This window comes from Triticum aestivum, chromosome 6B (genome assembly GCF_018294505.1).
Source record: "Triticum aestivum cultivar Chinese Spring chromosome 6B, IWGSC CS RefSeq v2.1, whole genome shotgun sequence".
Classification (NCBI taxonomy): domain Eukaryota; kingdom Viridiplantae; phylum Streptophyta; class Magnoliopsida; order Poales; family Poaceae; genus Triticum; species Triticum aestivum.
Genome location: NC_057810.1, coordinates 444773744 through 444791449, shown reverse-complemented (window position 1 = coordinate 444791449; position 17706 = coordinate 444773744). Strand labels below are relative to the sequence as shown.

The window sequence follows — 17706 nt, the reverse complement described above, 5'->3', positions numbered from 1 at the left end:
CCTCCATAGCTCTCTCTCTCTCTTTTTTCAGTGGCCTCCATGGCTCTTTATTTTATATCCTCACTAGTAGGGGAAACACTATAATGAAGATTAATACAATAATTGTACTCATTACTCAATGATAACATGATATAGAAAACATCTAATGCATGATTACAATAGACATATTTAATCATGTGAAAAAAATTAGCCCACCCCACTCTGCGGACATGTTCAATGCCTCACGCTCTCAGACTGGTCCATGCTAGTCTGGCGCTTACATGCGTGATGTGCCCCAACTGCCATGCCGGCGGATCATGGGTGAGAATGTATGCCCAGCGACTAGTCACACACCAACACCAGTAAGCGCGCATTTGGTAGCCTGCAGATTGCCCATCCAGGCTCGTGCGGTGCTATTTTCACTTGTTTGGTTGTTTGGGCTGCATGCGTTTTCTGGTCCGCACGAACCTTAAAGAAGCCTCAGGCCAGGCTGAGGAGGAACGACCGAATCAACCATTTTTCCAGAGCCACGCGTGCCTCTCGCCTGCACGTGTTGGGAAGCGTAGGAGACGAGGGGATGTCGCATAACTCCCTCAGCTCTCTCCCTTCATCCCCACTCTGCATTCACACCACACTCCCTCACTCTCTCACCATCTCTACGGTTTCTCTGATGGCTGACCCTCAACCGCGTCGCCCCACTCCCATCTCCTCCGGTGGCAACCCAATCCACGATGGTGGCTGGTCGACGTCACCAGGCAAGGTATTGATCTACTCACAGCTATCAAAGCACCATCCCCCATCTACTATAGGCCGCGATGCGCGGTCATTGACCCACTATCGGCGTTCATGCTGGTCAATGTGGATGCGGGCAGTTCATCTGTTGTGGCGGCGAAGGGTAATACATCGGTTGTGGCGGCGGCTGCGGGAGGCACATCGACCGTGCCCGTGGTGGGGAGTTTAAGTCCCGTGTGAGGGTTTTCTCCCCTTGCTCTAAGCAAGCCGAGGGTCCCTTGGCTGGCACCTCGACGGCGACGCCTGGTTCCTTCAATGTGCGCATGACGAGGAGCAAGGCAATGACGGCTATGGCCTTAACATTGGTCGGGTCATCCACGTCAGAAGGTCCCTTGTTCTCGCCAGGGTTTGGTCCGTGTCGGCAGGCCCCTCCAGCAGCAATCGCTCCGGCGTAGGCGGTAAGCAAATCTCGACCCCCGTCTACACCACGCCTTTGGCTCCACTAGGGTTTTCTGATTCAATACGGCTCGATTCGAATCGATTTCATCCATGCTACGTGTTGTGTTTGTGTTATAAGTATACATTGCTAGCCTAGTGCTTCATGGTGTGATCGTGTTATGTGTATTTACAATCTGTTCTGGTTGACATCCTTACATGCATACCATTATTAGGATTGTGCTTGCTATGAATGGAATGCTAGGAACGAAAGGCTTGCTATATCTGCATGATTACTAGGGTTGTGCTTGCTATATGTGTAGGTCAAATGTGCATGCATGATCAGAGTAGGACAAATGGCCATTGCAATTGGGCATTCACATGATAAATGAGTGCACTGATCATGACAACTGCAATTGGGAATTGGCATGATGCACTAATCATGGCAATGACAATTTCCTTAATCAGTGCACTCACTTGAATAGTGCATCATGGCAATGTCATTGGCCTTTTCTATGACCAAGGTCATCGTTGTCGACTACAACAACATGTTAGTCACTCTGGTCTTCTGAATTGACAAGGTTGTAAATATGAAGTGCGATACAGCCGATCAAGGGGTTCGTGTTGTCGCTAGCATGGAGGATGATGTTGACATCATCATAGCGAACAGGTGGCTTAAGGGGAGGATGTGTCTAGACGGTAGCAGAGATTACGAAGCCTTTGGGGATTGGCTGCAGGCAAAGCTTGGGCATGAGCCAGCAGGAAAGGAGCCATTGCGGTTCTACGTGCCAATCAAGGACACTGGAGACATAGCCATGTTCATCATCCCGAAGGGATTCAAGCCGATGATCAAGAGGTCGCTCATCTCAGACTTCCACACATCGTCAAGCTGTCAGCGAACAAGTGGTGCGAGTTTTAGGTGCAGGTGCGCCAAGCACGTCCATCAAGGGGACATGGCTCGCATGATCTAGTCCTCATGTATGACGATCCTTCTTAAATTGTATATTTTGCTCAGGGAACAATACACTGATGTTGTGCAGGGGGCTCTTGTTTAAGTGGTATTTGTTAATTGTGTGATAAAATGTAGGAGTACTGCTAATTGTGTGCATGTTTGATATGTGCTATATGTTGTTGTGAAGTGTGGTGCTGAATGGCTTGAAAGGGGTGAGCAGAACAAACACACTATACACAACCAAACAGCTGTGATTTGCATCTACTCACCCCTAAAGCATAGCGAACTACTCGCTCCGTAAAGAAATATAAAAGCTTTTAGATCACTAACAGAGGGAGTATCAAACTATGTGCACAACATGGTTTTTGGCGGCCACTGATGCATGATGCAGGGAAGCGAGCGTTACCCCAGACCAAGCCATCTACACTTTCGGCACAACCTAATAAAAACATACTCCGTACTCTCGCCTTATCACCAGCACACAAGTTTGTTTGGATGGTTGTGTATTTGTGTGCGGTTCAAGGGTTTGCTCTATGTGGGTTCCTTCGCTATCAAAAGTAAAACTGAGAAGAATACTCTTCAAAAAAATAACTGAGGACAATAGTAGTGGGAAGTTTCTAATTCGTCGTAGGTCTAGTGTTCCATGATGGCGCCCATTGCCTTCTCGGATGCACTTTTCAAATGATGGCACCAATTGCGCCCATCATATCATAACCTTACGATCATAGCAGCACAAGAGGACCTCGCCATGACAGGCAAATTCCGCCAAATTATGGTTGAAACTTCAAAACAAAGAATGATGACAGCGTAAACGACTTACCAATAAGAAAAATAAGGGAGGAGTTGGATCCATACACACATACACAAAATACAACAGTATGCTGCAGAGTTTGTCAGGTTGACGGCATAACGAGGAAGGAGGGTCGGTGTCTCAAGTCCCAACAAAACCCAAAATCCAGCCACATATTTGATGGCATTACTTTGTTGACGTATGAACTTCAAATATTAAACTATCATCTACCGCGTGTTGATTGAAGGGTAGAAGTCATCACAACCAAGGTTAGAAAGCCCATAGCATGCAGATGCAGTGTTAAAGAGCATAGTTACAAAAGATGAAGGCTACAAGAATTTCCTAATGATAATTTAACATTAGGCAATATGCTATTTCCCCATGAATTATCATGAATTTCTGCCACCATAAATTGTCAAGCACGCTTACGCCTCAGACCAAATAGCTGCAGAAATAAGATGAAAATTGAAGCATCGGTTATATCTACAATCTAGAGCGAATACAATGAAAGTGCTCCAAAGAAGTATGGGCAGAGGATATCAGCAACTGTGTCAGGAGCAGCAGCTAAGTTTATATGTCTATATGCAAGAGAAAATTTACCTGAAAGGGGTATTGCAGAATCCATCCAATGATTGGAATCTGATATAGGAAGGCTTGGATAGGAGCCCCGTAACCACTGCCAAATAAAAGCAGAAGTCAGTATCAACCAAGAAATGAATATTAGAGAAATGGTTTGATGTAGGTGATGACCTGAAGAGGACAAAAGATCCATACAGTTCCAGGATTATACCAGCAACAGGCCATCTGACAAATAGAAGAAAGAGACCAAGGAAGAAAGGTACAGATCCCTGCAGAAAAAATAGCATGACCTATTTAACACATGGACTGGGAGAGACACCAATGTGGTCAGCATTCCACTGATAAATGAACAAGACAAATAGAGAGCACCACAATATTGTCCATCATGCTCGAATGGGCAAGAAGATACAAAACACATCTTGTTTCTGTGTTAGAAGGCAAAAGAGGTTTGGGGTAAGCTGGGGATGTACGAGGTAATTAAGAAAGCTTGTGTTATTGATCGTGCGGGTGAGGCGGTTCTTGAATTCTTACTTCTTATGCCGCACCAAGAACTATCTATATTAGGTTGCCAGAATGCAAGTGAATTAATCACGATAACCGCTTGGTATTTATGGTGGGAGAGACGCATGTTGGTTCATGAAGGGAAGTCTCAAGATGTGAACCAGATTTCGATGGGGGTTCGTGCTATAACGGCAAACTATGTGAATGTCCATTCCCCTAGTGCGACTAGTAGAAAAGAAGGATGGAGCCGACCTCCTATGGGTTTTGTTAAACTAAATGTTGATGCTTCTTTTGACCATGATCTGCTCAGGGGCACGGCAGGTGCTGTACTCAGAGATGACAAAGGAAAATTCATTGTTGGCAGAAATTGGAAGATCGATTGGTGTGCTGATGTACTAACAGCAGAAGCAATGGCCCTTAGGTTTGGTTTAATTCTTGCACAAAAGGCGGGATGCAATCGTCTTATTATTAACTCTGATAATATGGAAGTCATTGACACAATGAAGAATGGAGGACAATCGGCGGGAGTAGCGGCGGCAGTCTTCGAGGATTGCTACTTCATGGCATTTGATTTTCCGTTGACTAGATTTGAACATTGTAATAGGGTAGCTAATAAGGTTACTCATGAACTTGCTAGGCTAGCAAAAGTTTCTGTAACTAGAGATTGGTTTGAGGAGCTTATGGAGAATATTGTACCTCTTCTTATAGACGATGTAACCATTATTTCCAATTAATAAAGTGGATGTTTTCTTTCAAAGAAAAAAAGAGCACCACGATATTGCATTGAATGAACGAGACTAATAAAGAGCAACATGATATTGCATCAAAAGGACAAGACTAATAAAGAGCAACATAATATTGTACTGTCGCTGAGAACATTCAAATTTTGCTCGATGAATATAGTTGTCTGAAAGAATGTGATCTGTTATGTACAAATGCAAGAAAAGAAATCTAACTTCAGTAAGCAACGGATAGATAATAATATAATGTAGCATCACATTTTACCCGATTACAATTTTAAGCCATGAAGAAGCAAAAGGATAGCGCCATGTATCTATCTAAATGTTGAGTACCTTAATGTTTGCCTTCTTTGTAAATAGCTGCCACATAGATTGCCAACCAAGAAGAAGGCCTACTCCAGTCAAGAAGAAAATCTTGAAGAAACAGGATAGAAAAGAATAAGGTGACACTATGATCTCATTTGATAAGGCGCAACAAAACTGAAGAAGGTTTTGTGTACTGTTGTATCATACATTACCCAGAGCCAACAAACCCCTGTCGAAGAAAAGCATAACACCTAGGAACGAAAACAGGATGCCAAAGCCCACCAGACCTATGCCAATTTCTACATCGAAATATGATCATTAATACTCAACTTACATGTGAAAAGAGGAAAATACATGAGATCAGAAAATAGGAACAGGTGCCACCTTTCTGTAACATGAATTTGATAATCATCGCATATACTATATAATGGCTCCTTTTTTTTAATGCAATTATATTTGCTGTTCTTAAAGCCCCTATGCAAGGTGTAATTCAATCTGAGCTCGGGCACACATAAAGCTAGCTAATTAGAACAATTCTCGTGCTCCTGATATTTATAAGACAACTAAGACATATAAGATAACCGAGTATTATGTGCATTTGCTAGCATTGTTGGTCCGTCCTTTTAGGCACAGTTTGCGGTTGATGAACCATATTGCGCTCAAATTATTTTACAGCTTGTTACAATAAAATAGCCATAAAAGCAGTAATAAGTTGACTAACCAAATGTTAAATAGGCAAAACCTGGTTAGGCAAATGGGATTACAATCCACCAACAATGGCAAATACCGTGTTGTTGCAGAACAACAACTGATCTCAACTTTTTATGAAACTTTTCAGATACATAGTTTATTCTAACATGTACATGTCAGAATTTGTTACAAACTTTTTGAAACTTCAAAATACACCGGCCAAACATTTCGAAATAACAAGAGCACATGTGCCCAGGAGAAGAAAATATGCGTCATTTCTCCATCGTTTATTCTAACATGTACATTTCAGTTTGGTTCAAATTTTTAATAAATTCAATGTGAGAAACATTGAAACGTATCTGAGCCAAAGGGTATACTAGAAAAAAGAACTGACAATATTTTTATTTTATTAAACCCTTGCAGTCCATACACTCCCTCTTCCTCCCGAGTCATGTAACCACCTCTGAAACCGGCACTAAAAGTTAGCCACATTTGCCCACCAAAGCAAAACCACCAATAAAAAAATGACATACACAGTTAAGTGATTTGGCGTTAAGGATAATACGGGGGTTAGTATGCAGTTCTCAGTTCTGGGGGTTTAATGGATTTACCCCAAAGATCAGGAATTATCTGGATAGTTTTCTAACAATAATGAAGTGGTCATATAACACTCAGTTTTGCCGTAAATAGAACAGAAAATTGTCAAAATACTATTGAAGACATCCAACAGTCAAGATGCCATTGCAAAGAGGGTAATTGCCAAACTACCTTGCAACGAGGTGGTAAGTGTCCTCTTGCACTTGCTAGAACTAATTTTATTCCAAAATGCGCAACTAAACTCAAGGTGGAAATGTCAAGATGAGGTCAAAAGAATACTTCCAAGTTTTAAGATAATCCTGAAAAATCCTAGATGCACATTATAGCATGAAGTGTGAAGCTACAAATCTTTTGTGCAAATGCGTTCATGTGTACACTGAAAAAAACAGGGTGGTTGGTCTAAATCACTAACTGTACATGTACGCAGCTTCCTTAAAACATTAATACACAGATAAATTGGTGACTGTGGACCCAAAAATGTATAACTACGATTTTTCTAGAACATTCAAAATTTGGAAATATGCCCTTTGAATTTCTTAAGAGCAGTACGTATGAATGGTCATTTAACATTGGTATCCATTAGGTCTTCCAGAGTTGTAAAGACATACTATTACACACATTGGCAACAGTACTTTTACAATTTCCATTTCAGCGCTATTTCCTATTTTGAGAATTACACCTAAAAGGAAGGGAACGCGGTAGATTTACCCTGTTTATTGAATGTCAAACTAAGAGCATGATTAGTTTGCTGCCAATATTTGGCTAGCCAAATGTTGGCAATACCAAGACTTGCCAAATATTGGCAACTTTATGTGAGATACGCAAGGCAACTCGGTAACCAACCAATTAGTAGCCAATATTTGGCACAATGCCAAACATCGGCGCCAAACAAATTATGCCATAAATCAAGTAAGTGCTTTGGTCACTTGCAGTGAGTATTAGTCCTAAATGAGAACAGAACTTACTTTTGATCTCACTGATCTCGTAGGCCATTGAACCAGAGCCTGAAGATATTGATACAGTTTCACTTCACTAGTCCACCAAGGCACCAACTGAGCCTACAAAATTTCAAATACACATATATCAACAAGGGTCCAGATTTCAAACCTTCCAAAGAAATATAACCATTAATCAAAGAAAGGAAATTTGGTATGGTTTAACTCCAAAGTTGCCACATTAGCAGAGCACCAAAATACCCATCTCGGTAAAACCCAACTAAAATGCTCACTATACAAAATGTTTCTTCAAACTCTGTTACCCTTCCTTTTGAGCTAGGGATATTCCACTCGGAATGAGGGCGGTTTCACAAGGTGCTGTGTGTGCCTTCCTGAGGAGATGATGGACCACAAAAGGACAAAGAAGCTAAGGCCTTGTTCGGTTGCATTGGTTTTGAGGGGGATTAAAGGGGGTTGTGAGGGATTAAATCCCCTGTAAGTCAAATTCCTCCCCAATACCCTTCAAACCTCTCCAATCCCTAAATGTATTTATCAAATTCGCCCAACCTTGTCAACAGTTAAGTCACCATGACAACAAACTTAACTGCACATTTTCCAAAAGTATTTTAATAAGGCATAAATTTTTGGTGATACTTTTCTAACTGGCACTTAAGCAGATCTATGGTGGTACTATTTCACAAAAAAAATGTCAAAATACAAACAGAAAAGATATTATACAATAGCTATATTATTTACGAGTTAATGCTCCTAACGGGTACCAACAGTCTATCACAACTTGTGATGGAGGGGAACAACAAAATAGGTCCATATCAGAAAGTGAGGATATACAATGAGCAATCCACACCTGCACATAGATCACTTAGTACCAACATTTATTTCTACATTTTGAAGAAATGCAGTGCTAGTTTGCAGGAAATTGAGGCGTTTACAACAGTAGCACAGCAGCGCTGATGTCTAGAGTACCTGATGTATTAAATTTAAACAAATATGGAAATAACGTAAGTTCCATAGCTTAAGGATCTCTACCCCTTCAGACCCAAATTTATAATATTCCCAAACTTGTGAAGAAACAAGAGTGTGGCATTTGTGTGCTCAAGCTCCATGGTGCCCTTCTTTTCTGAAAAAATCAAAAATCGTATTTCAAAGTTTCAAAAATTCTGAAAAAAAACTACACGTTCATATGGATGTATACAATATGTGTACAAAATTTAATGAGAAAATACATTAACACACGAGCTACATAATAAAGGGAAACTCATTGATTTTTTATAGTGAACACACACACGCTGTTCACTGTTTTCAAAATCACAACTCTGTCATTTTTGTGTAGCTCACTTGTCACTTCTTAACGTATTTCATCATGAAAATTTACATACATGCAGTATACATCCATATAAAATGTAGATATTTTTCAGAATTTGTTGAAACTTCGAAATACGATTTTTTAATTTTTCAAAAAAAATCGGGTTCCATGGAGCCTGAGCACTAAAAGGCATTTCTGCAGAAACAATTGCTATATAAAAATTACCATCTGTTACAGAAAACTATGGGAATCACACAAGACAAATAACTTGCAGTAACAAACTCCAAGAGGAGCAGAGTTTAACGACAGATATAAGATCAACTATATGATTTGAACTCGGTGTTAAGTGTTAACTCGTCAAGAGAACAAAGTGTGAATTAATCTCCATGTCCAGGCTCCCGATACAGTCACTAGCTTCTTCCAGGAGAGCAAGCCAACGGAGAGTGAATCTGCCACAGCAAATAGCTAGGCACTGATAGTGATCTGGCACATTACCACAGATCTATTTCTCTAGACAGGTATACAATCAAATCAGAAGAGCTACAGGCGTTTTACTTGGAAAAGTTACACCTATATGCCAGGGCAGTAGACGCTGAGCCAGATGATTAAGTCACCACAAAAGTGGCAGATATTAGGTGCTGCGCCTCTGTCCATGGTTCCCCATTTCCAACACTTGCAACCCACTGCCGCACAACACAGCGCGCGGCTGTGCGCTTGCCTGGGTGAGTGCCGAGGAGCTCGCTTATACGGCGCCAAAACCGCAGAGGGAAGTGGCAGCTCGGATGGTTAGAAACTTCGATGGGGTGGAAACGGCGTTGCCGGCGCGTAACGAGACCGAGACACATGGTGTGAGGGATTGTCCCCAACACGACCACTCGTAGCACGGGCAAGAAGAAGCACACCGCCCGCGGTGGCGGAAATCTCGTCGCGCATTGAGGGAATGGATCGGCTGCGGGGAGGAAGCAATTAGGGGACTGGGATTAGGGTTTATTACCTACCGATGATGCACGGATCTCACACGGTGTCGCTGTGGTAGACTGGGATGGGGGTGGGGGTAGGAGATCGCGCGGCGTCCCGGCGTGCGACAGTTATGAGAGAGAACGGCGTCCCCGCGCGGCTGCCACCGGTCGCCGGCTCCGATGGTGACCGGAAGAATGTCCACGGACGGAGAGAACTGAGGGGTAAAGCGTTTTGTAAAGAAAAAGAAAAAAAGCTTTAGCTCAAGGGGCTTAGAGCAACTCCAACAGCTCCGGTAAAAATAGTTTTACTTGGTGACCGTAGTATAATTTATCAAAGTTGTCAGACAACTAATTTTTTCGTTTATCGTAAAACATATTCCCTCAAAAAGTCATTGGGCCTGCAAGTTGGAGACACATCGTGTTCTAAATTTTCAGGTGGTTTTGTACCCGCCAAATTATATGTGAACAGCTATCTTTCCGTATAGTTGACAGAAGGTGGGGTGTTTTTACAGGGTCCCGTAAAAAAAATATGGTTTACGTATGTTGTTGAAGAGCTTTTTTGCCTCAACTTTTCGTAAATGATAGTTATTTAAGGTTTATGGGAGTTGTTGCTCTTAGCGGATACATGAGACATCTAGAGTATCTCTACAGTCCTGTTAAGAAGTCCCCATGATTTTATGACGTGTTCATATAATCTAGAAAAAGTTATTTTTAACCTGGGAGAGGCTCCCACTGTTTAATTTTTAAAGTGTGTTACGCTGTAGAAGCCATATTTACAAACGAGCCCACTTTATGGGGTGGGTGGGGGGGGCTGAAGAGAAAATCAGAAGAACATTTATTAAGAAGTGGGGATGAACTCTAGAAAAGTGAAAATGAAGTTCTTGCCTCCTTCACTCTATGCTGGAGACAGAGAAAGTCCTCCTTAAGTCTTTGAAGGTAGAATCGGACAGTGGGTGAAACACCTATGAAATACTTGTTGTTTCTTTCTTTCCAAATACTTGAGGAGGCCTATAAGAATATTTTCATGAACATTTGGCTTCTCCATTTGGCTTCTCCAAGCAGCTTTGGCATTTTCTAACTAAGAGAATCTTGAGTTATGGCTACCCAGACGACCCCAAGCTGCAAAATCATGTGGTTAATAGTTTCCTTGATAGGTTGTACACTTGTACATAGAGAAGATGGTCATGATCATTTCCAATGTTTGTAGTGTCTCCGTTTGAGCATGTTACATGTGTTGAGTCGGTCAGAAAGAAGGAGCCAACCATAGACTTTGATTTTCAAGTTTTTTTTTATTTTCATAGCTAGTGGTAGGTCTTGTGTGCTTTAATATATGTGAAGTAGAATTTGTAGTATCTTCTGGTTGTGTACTTATTTGATCCCCATACATATAACCAAATGCCTTTCTCCTCATGATCAGTAATTCCTTCCACATGCCTGATAATTTAGGAAATTTGTACAAATGGCACATTCATATTTATAGTATCACCATCTCAATAAAATTTTCAAATCGATGATTTCTAAAATTTGGTTCAAAATTCAAATTCAAATTCAAACATAACAAATGGTCCAAATCTTTCGAAATAGAACGTAATACGAATAAGTTTATTGATCATGAAGTGACCATAAATGCTCAGTTCGATCTGTCGGTGCATTTCAAGCAATTTCTGCAATCATCGTTCATCCCTATATTGTTGAACAGGTGGTATATAAACTTTGTTCCCCTCATTCTCATAGTTATAGTCTGGCGGCTATTCATGCTCGTCCTCCGTGATCACTAGACGATCCATTGCGCCATTGGCGCAAACACTAACTGCAGCGAGGAAGTTAAAGCAAGCTATGGGTAACACGTTAATAAATGATCATTTTATGAATTATCCCCACATATGGGAACACCAAGAAGCGATGGAAAGGCTAACAAACATGGATAACTACCCTTGATAATGGCAAATACTTGTTTGTACTGGCCGCACTTAGACAGGGACTTGCGTTCAGAGAGGTTGCAAATAATTAGACCTGACCTCAATGTCGGAGAGGTCAGGCGTGAACGTTGGTTTGGGTGGCGAGATCTCACTCCTATGTGCAAAGCGTGTTAAGCTCACGGACGCTTGCGAGTACACGTTAACAGACATTACCCCTTTTTCTTTAGTTCTGATGAGTTTTTAATGAAGGAATAAAATGACCGCATTAGGCCGTATGCTAGTTATTATCTCATGTGGGCTAGGTTGGATCGATTAGATGGAACATGTGGGTTGAGGTGTCAAGAAATGTTGTCACTTAACATAAACATATGTATTATGATGTATTAACAAGCTACTTGTGAAACTCGTTAGTTCGCTCATTAAGTTTAATGAGTTGAAATCTATGATTGGCTCTGTTTATTAAGAAACGAGCTACGAGCTTAATGGGTCGAGCTACCGAGCGTTCAATAAGCTCACGTGTTATGAGCTTTTGGTTCAGCCAACCTCCTAAGTGGCCACTGGTAAGTCCATTTTGCATCACTATTTTTTACTATAATTTATCGAATTTCAATGATACATTTCACCATATGATGCAATTCTAACGCTTTTTCCACTAGTAATTTGAGCACAACTTTGGCCCTCGAGATGAGACCGGATGGCGATGACCCAAACTTAAAAAATGTTCATGTCGATAGTATGAAACTTCTTCATGTAGGTCACTTCTTCATTTGAGGCCATCTTAATAATGTTTTCTCACGTGCCAAAATCCGATGTCAACACATGCCCCCTTGTTTTTTGGCATAGCTTGCTTGCCGAAAAATAACTTGCATAATGCTTGATCTAAGGACGATGTCAACACTCCACCGGCCATTTGTATGTGCTTAGGATGATAAGTATATATCGACCATCTATATGCTTAGCGCGATAACTATATCAGCCATCGCTTACTTGAACTTTGTTGATGCGAACTTGGGTGGAATTTCCTCAACTCATTGCTTAGTTTTCAAGCACTCGAAAGAATACCATCAATAGCCCAGCAATAAAATTTTATATACCAATGTGCATCACAAAGTCCTCCGCCGAACCATCTTGTCCACCCCGCCGCTAGGATCTTCGAGATAATCAATAATGAGTTTTCTTTCGCCTGCAAAAATTTTTTATTAGTGGCCGAAGCGATGGGCTTCGGTTCGGCCTTGCCTATATCAACAAGACTAAGCATCAGCTATTGACAGATATGCAATACACCATGATGAACATAGTAGTTGGATGCTTGTTGTGCCAACTCATTTGCTCTCCAATTGCCATGTCTAGATATATGAGCAATATTGAAGCAACCCAAGGTAAATTTTACATCTAGACATACCTCAAGATAAACTATAAGTGATTCATCAAAACTTTGATAACCCTTGGATATTTGTTCCACTAGTGATAATGAAACAATGAAAGCCCCAATGTGTATAGCACCTATCGCAACTAAAAGCTCCAAACCGAATAACATTGCATATTCGTCTTTGATTATTATGCAAACAATATTTTAAGGGGCGTGAGGCTTCACAAAATAGCACCATAAAAAGATATATAAACAACATCAACACATTGGCCATTATTACGAACTCAACCATCAAAACATAATCTCCATAGCACTAGAGAGACAATGCTAATATTAATATTATGCATGTCATAAATCCTGAAGGAAATATGCCCTAGAGGCAATAATAAAGTTATTATTTATTTCCTTATTTCATGATAAATGTTTATTATTCATGCTAGAATTGTATTAATCGGAAACTTAGTACATGTGTGAATACATAGACAAACAGAGTGTCACTAGTATGCCTCTACTTGACTAGCTCGTTGAATCAAAGATGGTTAAGTTTCCTAGCCATAGACATGAGTTGTCATTTGATTAACGGGATCACATCATTATAGAATGATGTGATTGACTTGACCCATTTTGTTAGCTTAGCACTTGATCGTTTAGTATATTGCTATTGCTTTCTTCATGACTTATACATGTTCCTGTGACTATGAGATTATGCAACTCCCAAATACCGGAGGAACACTTTGTGTGCTACCAAACATCACAATGTAACTGGGTGATTAAAAAGGTGCTCTACAGGTGTCTCTGATGTTACTTGTTGAGTTGGCATAGATCGAGATTAGGATTTGTCACTCCCATTGTCGGAGAGGTATCTCTGGGCCCTCTCGGTAATGCACATCACTATAAGCCTTGCAAGCAATGTGACTAATGAGTTAGTTACGGGATGATGCATTACAGAACGAGTAAAGAGACTTGCCGGTAACGAGATTGAGCTAGGTATTAAGATACCGACGATCGAATCTCGGGCAAATAACATACCGATAACAAAGGGAACAACGTATGTTGTCATGCGGTTTGACCGATAAAGATCTTCGTAGAATATGTAGGAGCCAATATGAGCATCTAGGTTCCGCTATTAGTTATTAACCTGAGATGTGTCTCGGTCATGTCTACATAGTTCTCGAACCCGTAGGGTCCGCACGCTTAAAGTTCGGTGACGATTTGTATTATGAGTTATGTGATTTGATGACTGAAGTTTGTTCGGGGTCCCGGATGAGTTTGGGGACATGACAAGTGAAGGAAATATGCCCTAGAGGCAATAATACAGTTATTATTTATATCATGATAAATGTTTATTATTCATGCTAGAATTGTATTAACCGGAAACATGATACATGTATGAATACATAGACAAACTTAATGTCACTAGTATGCCTCTACTTGACTAGCTCATTAATAAAAGATGGTTATGTTTCCTAACCATAGACATGTGGTGTCATTTGATTAACGGGATCACATCATTAGGAGAATCATGTGATTGACTTGACCCATTCCGTTAGCTTAGCACTTGATCGTTTAGTATGTTGCTATTGCTTTCTTCATGACTTATACAAGTTCCTACAACTATGAGATTATGCAACTCCCGTTTACCGGAGGAACACTTTGTGTGCTACCAAACGTCACAACATAACTGGGTGATTATAAAGGAGCTCTACAGGTGTCTCCAAAGGTACATGTTGAGTTGGCGTATTTCGAGATTAGGTTTTGTCACTCCGATTGTCGGAGAGGTATCTCTGGGCCCTCTCGGTAATGCACATCACTATAAGCCTTGCAAGCAATGTAGCTAATGAGTTAGTTACGAAATGATGCATTACGTAACGAGTAAAGAGACTTGCCGGTAACGAGATTGAACTAGGTATTGGGATACCGACGATCAAAACTCGGGCAAGTAATATACCGATGACAAAGGGAAGAACGTATGTTGTTATGCGGTTTGACCGATAAAGATCTTCGTAGAATATGTAGGAGCCAATATGAGCATCCAGGTTCCGCTATTGGTTATTGATTGGAAACGAGTCTCGGTCATGTCTATATAGTTCTCGAACCCGTAGGGTCCGCACGCTTACGGTTTCGATGATAGTTATATTATGAGTTTATGAGTTTTGATGTACCGAAGATTGTTCGGAGTCCCGAATGTGATTACGGACATGACAAGGAGTCTCGAAATGGTCGAGACATGAATATTGATATATTGGAAGCCTATATTTGGATGTCGGAAGTGTTCCGGGTGAAATCGGGATTTTACCGGAGTACCGGGAGGTTACCGGAACCCCCCGGGGGCTTAATGGGCCTACATGGGCCTTAGTGGAGAAGAGGAGAGGAGGCAAGGGCTGGGCCGCGCGCCCCCCCCCCCTAGTCCGAATAGGACAAGGAGAGGGGGGCGGCGCCCCCCCCCTCTCCTTCCTCTCTCTCCCTCCTCTTTCCCCCCTTCTCCTAGTCCAACAAGGAAGGAGGGAGTCCTACTCCCGGTGGGAGTAGGACTCCCCTTGGCGCGCCCCCTCCTAGGCCGACCGCCCCCTCCCCCCTTGCTCCTTTATATACGGGGCAGGGGGCACCTCTAGACACAACAATTGATCTCTTGATCTCTTAGCCGTGTGCGGTGCCCCCCTCCACCATAGTTATCCTCGATAATATTGTAGCGGTGCTTAGGAGAAGCCCTGCGACGGTAGAACGTCAAGATCGTCACCACGCCGTCGTGCTGACGGAACTCTCCTTCGACACTCTGCTGGATCGGAGTACGGGGGACGTCATCGAGCTGAACGTGTGCTAGAACTCGGAGGTGCCGTAGTTTTGGTGCTTGATCGGTCAGGCCGTGAAGACATACGACTACATCAATCGCGTTGTTCTAACGCTTCCACTTTTGGTCTACGAGGGTACGTGGACAACACTCTCCCCTCTCGTTGCTATGCATCACCATGATCTTGCGTGTGCGTAGGAATTCTTTTGAAATTACTACGTTCCCCAACAGTGGCATCCAGGCCAGGTTTTATGCGTAGATGTTATATGCACGAGTAGAACACAAGTGAGTTGTGGGCGATACAAGTCATACTGCTTACCAGCATATCATACTTTGGTTCGGCGGTATTGTTGGATGAAGTGGCCCGGACCGACATTACGCGTACGCTTACGCGAGACTGGTTCTACCGACGTGCTTTGCACACAGGTGGCTGGCGGGTGTCTGTTTCTCCAACTTTAGTTGAACCGAGTGTGGCTATGCCCGGTCCTTGCGAAGGTTAAAACAACACTAACTTGAAGAACTATCATTGTGGTTTTGATGCATAGGTAAGAACGCTTCTTGCTCAGCCCGTAGCAGCCACGTAAAATTTGCAACAACAAAGTAGAGGACGTCTAACTTGTTTTTGCAGGGCATGTTGTGATGTGATATGGTCAAGACGTGATGCTATATTTTATTGTATGAGATGATCATGTTTTGTAACCGAAGTTATCGGCAACTGGCAGGAGCCATATGGTTGTCGCTTTATTGTATGAAATGCAAACGCCATGTAATTGCTTTACTTTATCACTATGCGGTAGCGATAGTCGTAGAAGCAATAGATGGCGTAAACGACAATGATGCTATGATGGAGATAAAGGTGTCGCACCGGTGACGATGGTGATCATGACGATGCTTCGGAGATGGAGATCACAAGCACAAGATGATGATGGCCATATCATATCACTTATATTGATTGCATGTGATGTTTATCCTTTATGCATCTTATCTTGCTTTGATTGACGGTAGCATTTTAATATGATTGCTCACTAATTATCAAGAAGTGTTCTCCCTGAGTATGCACCATTGTGAAAGTTCCTCATGCTGAGACACCACGTGATGATCGGGTGTGATAGGCTCTACGTTCAAATACAACGGGTGCAAAACAGTTGCAGACGCGGAATACTCAGGTTTAACTTGACGAGCCTAGCATATACAGATATGGCCTCGGAACACGGAGACCGAAAGGTCGAACGTGAATCATATAGTAGATATTATAGACATAGTGATGTTCACCATTGAAAACTACTCCATCTCACGTGATGATCGGACATGGTTTAGTTGATTTGGATCACGTGATCACTTAGATGACTAGAGCGATGTCTGTCTAAGTGGGAGTTCTTTAGTAATATGATTAATTGAACTTAAATTTATCATGAACTTAGTACCTGATGGTATTTTGCTTGTCTATGTTTGTTGTAGATAGATGGCTCGTGTTGTTGTTCCGTTGAATTTTAATGCGTTCCTTGAGAAAGCTAAGTTGAAAGATGATGGTAGCAATTACACGGACTGGTTCCGTAACTTGAGGATTATCCTCATTGCTGCACAGAAGAATTACGTCCTGGAAGCACCGTTGGGTGCCAGGCCTGCTACAGATGCAACTGACAACGTTAAGAACATTTGGCAGAGCAAAGCTGATGGCTACTCGATAGGTCAGTGTGCCATGCTTTACGGCTTAGAACCGGGTCTTCAACGATGTTTTGAATGTCATGGAGCATATGAGATGTTCCAGGAGTTGAAGTTAATATTTCAAGCAAATGCCCGGATTGAGAGATATGAAGTCTCCAATAAGTTCTATAGCTGTAAGATGGAGGAGAATAGTTCTGTCAGTTAACATATACTCAAAATGTCTGGGTATAATAATCACTTGATTCAACTGGGAGTTAATCTTCCTGATGATAGTGTCATTGACAGAATTCTTCAATCACTGCCACCAAGCTACAAGAGCTTCGTGATGAACTATAATATGCAAGGGATGGACAAGACTATTCCTGAGCTCTTCGCAATGCTAAAGGCTGCGGAGGTAGAAATCAAGAAGGAGCATCAAGTGTTGATGGTCAATAAGACCACCAGTT

At 41.8% G+C, this 17706-nt stretch overlaps 1 protein-coding gene across 6 annotated transcripts; it reads right to left on the bottom strand.

The window, feature by feature from the left end:
• Positions 1-2964: 2964 nt before the first annotated feature.
• On the bottom strand, positions 2965-9767 carry LOC123137397 (vesicle transport protein GOT1). 6 transcript variants are annotated; one of them, XM_044557143.1, is made up of 8 exons: positions 9671-9733; positions 9555-9636; positions 7267-7359; positions 5222-5313; positions 5042-5122; positions 3639-3736; positions 3489-3564; positions 2965-3333 (listed from the first exon to the last, which is right to left on the bottom strand). In XM_044557143.1, the coding sequence occupies exons 3-8, from the start codon at positions 7292-7294 to the stop codon at positions 3304-3306; spliced, it is 405 nt and encodes a 134-aa protein (XP_044413078.1). In that variant the 5' UTR covers positions 7295-7359; positions 9555-9636; positions 9671-9733; the 3' UTR covers positions 2965-3303. The 6 variants fall into 6 exon arrangements, with proteins under 6 accessions (XP_044413078.1, XP_044413079.1, XP_044413076.1 ...); XM_044557144.1 differs by having other exon boundaries at positions 9559-9636; positions 9671-9722; XM_044557141.1 differs by having other exon boundaries at positions 9555-9767.
• Positions 9768-17706: the final 7939 nt, after the last annotated feature.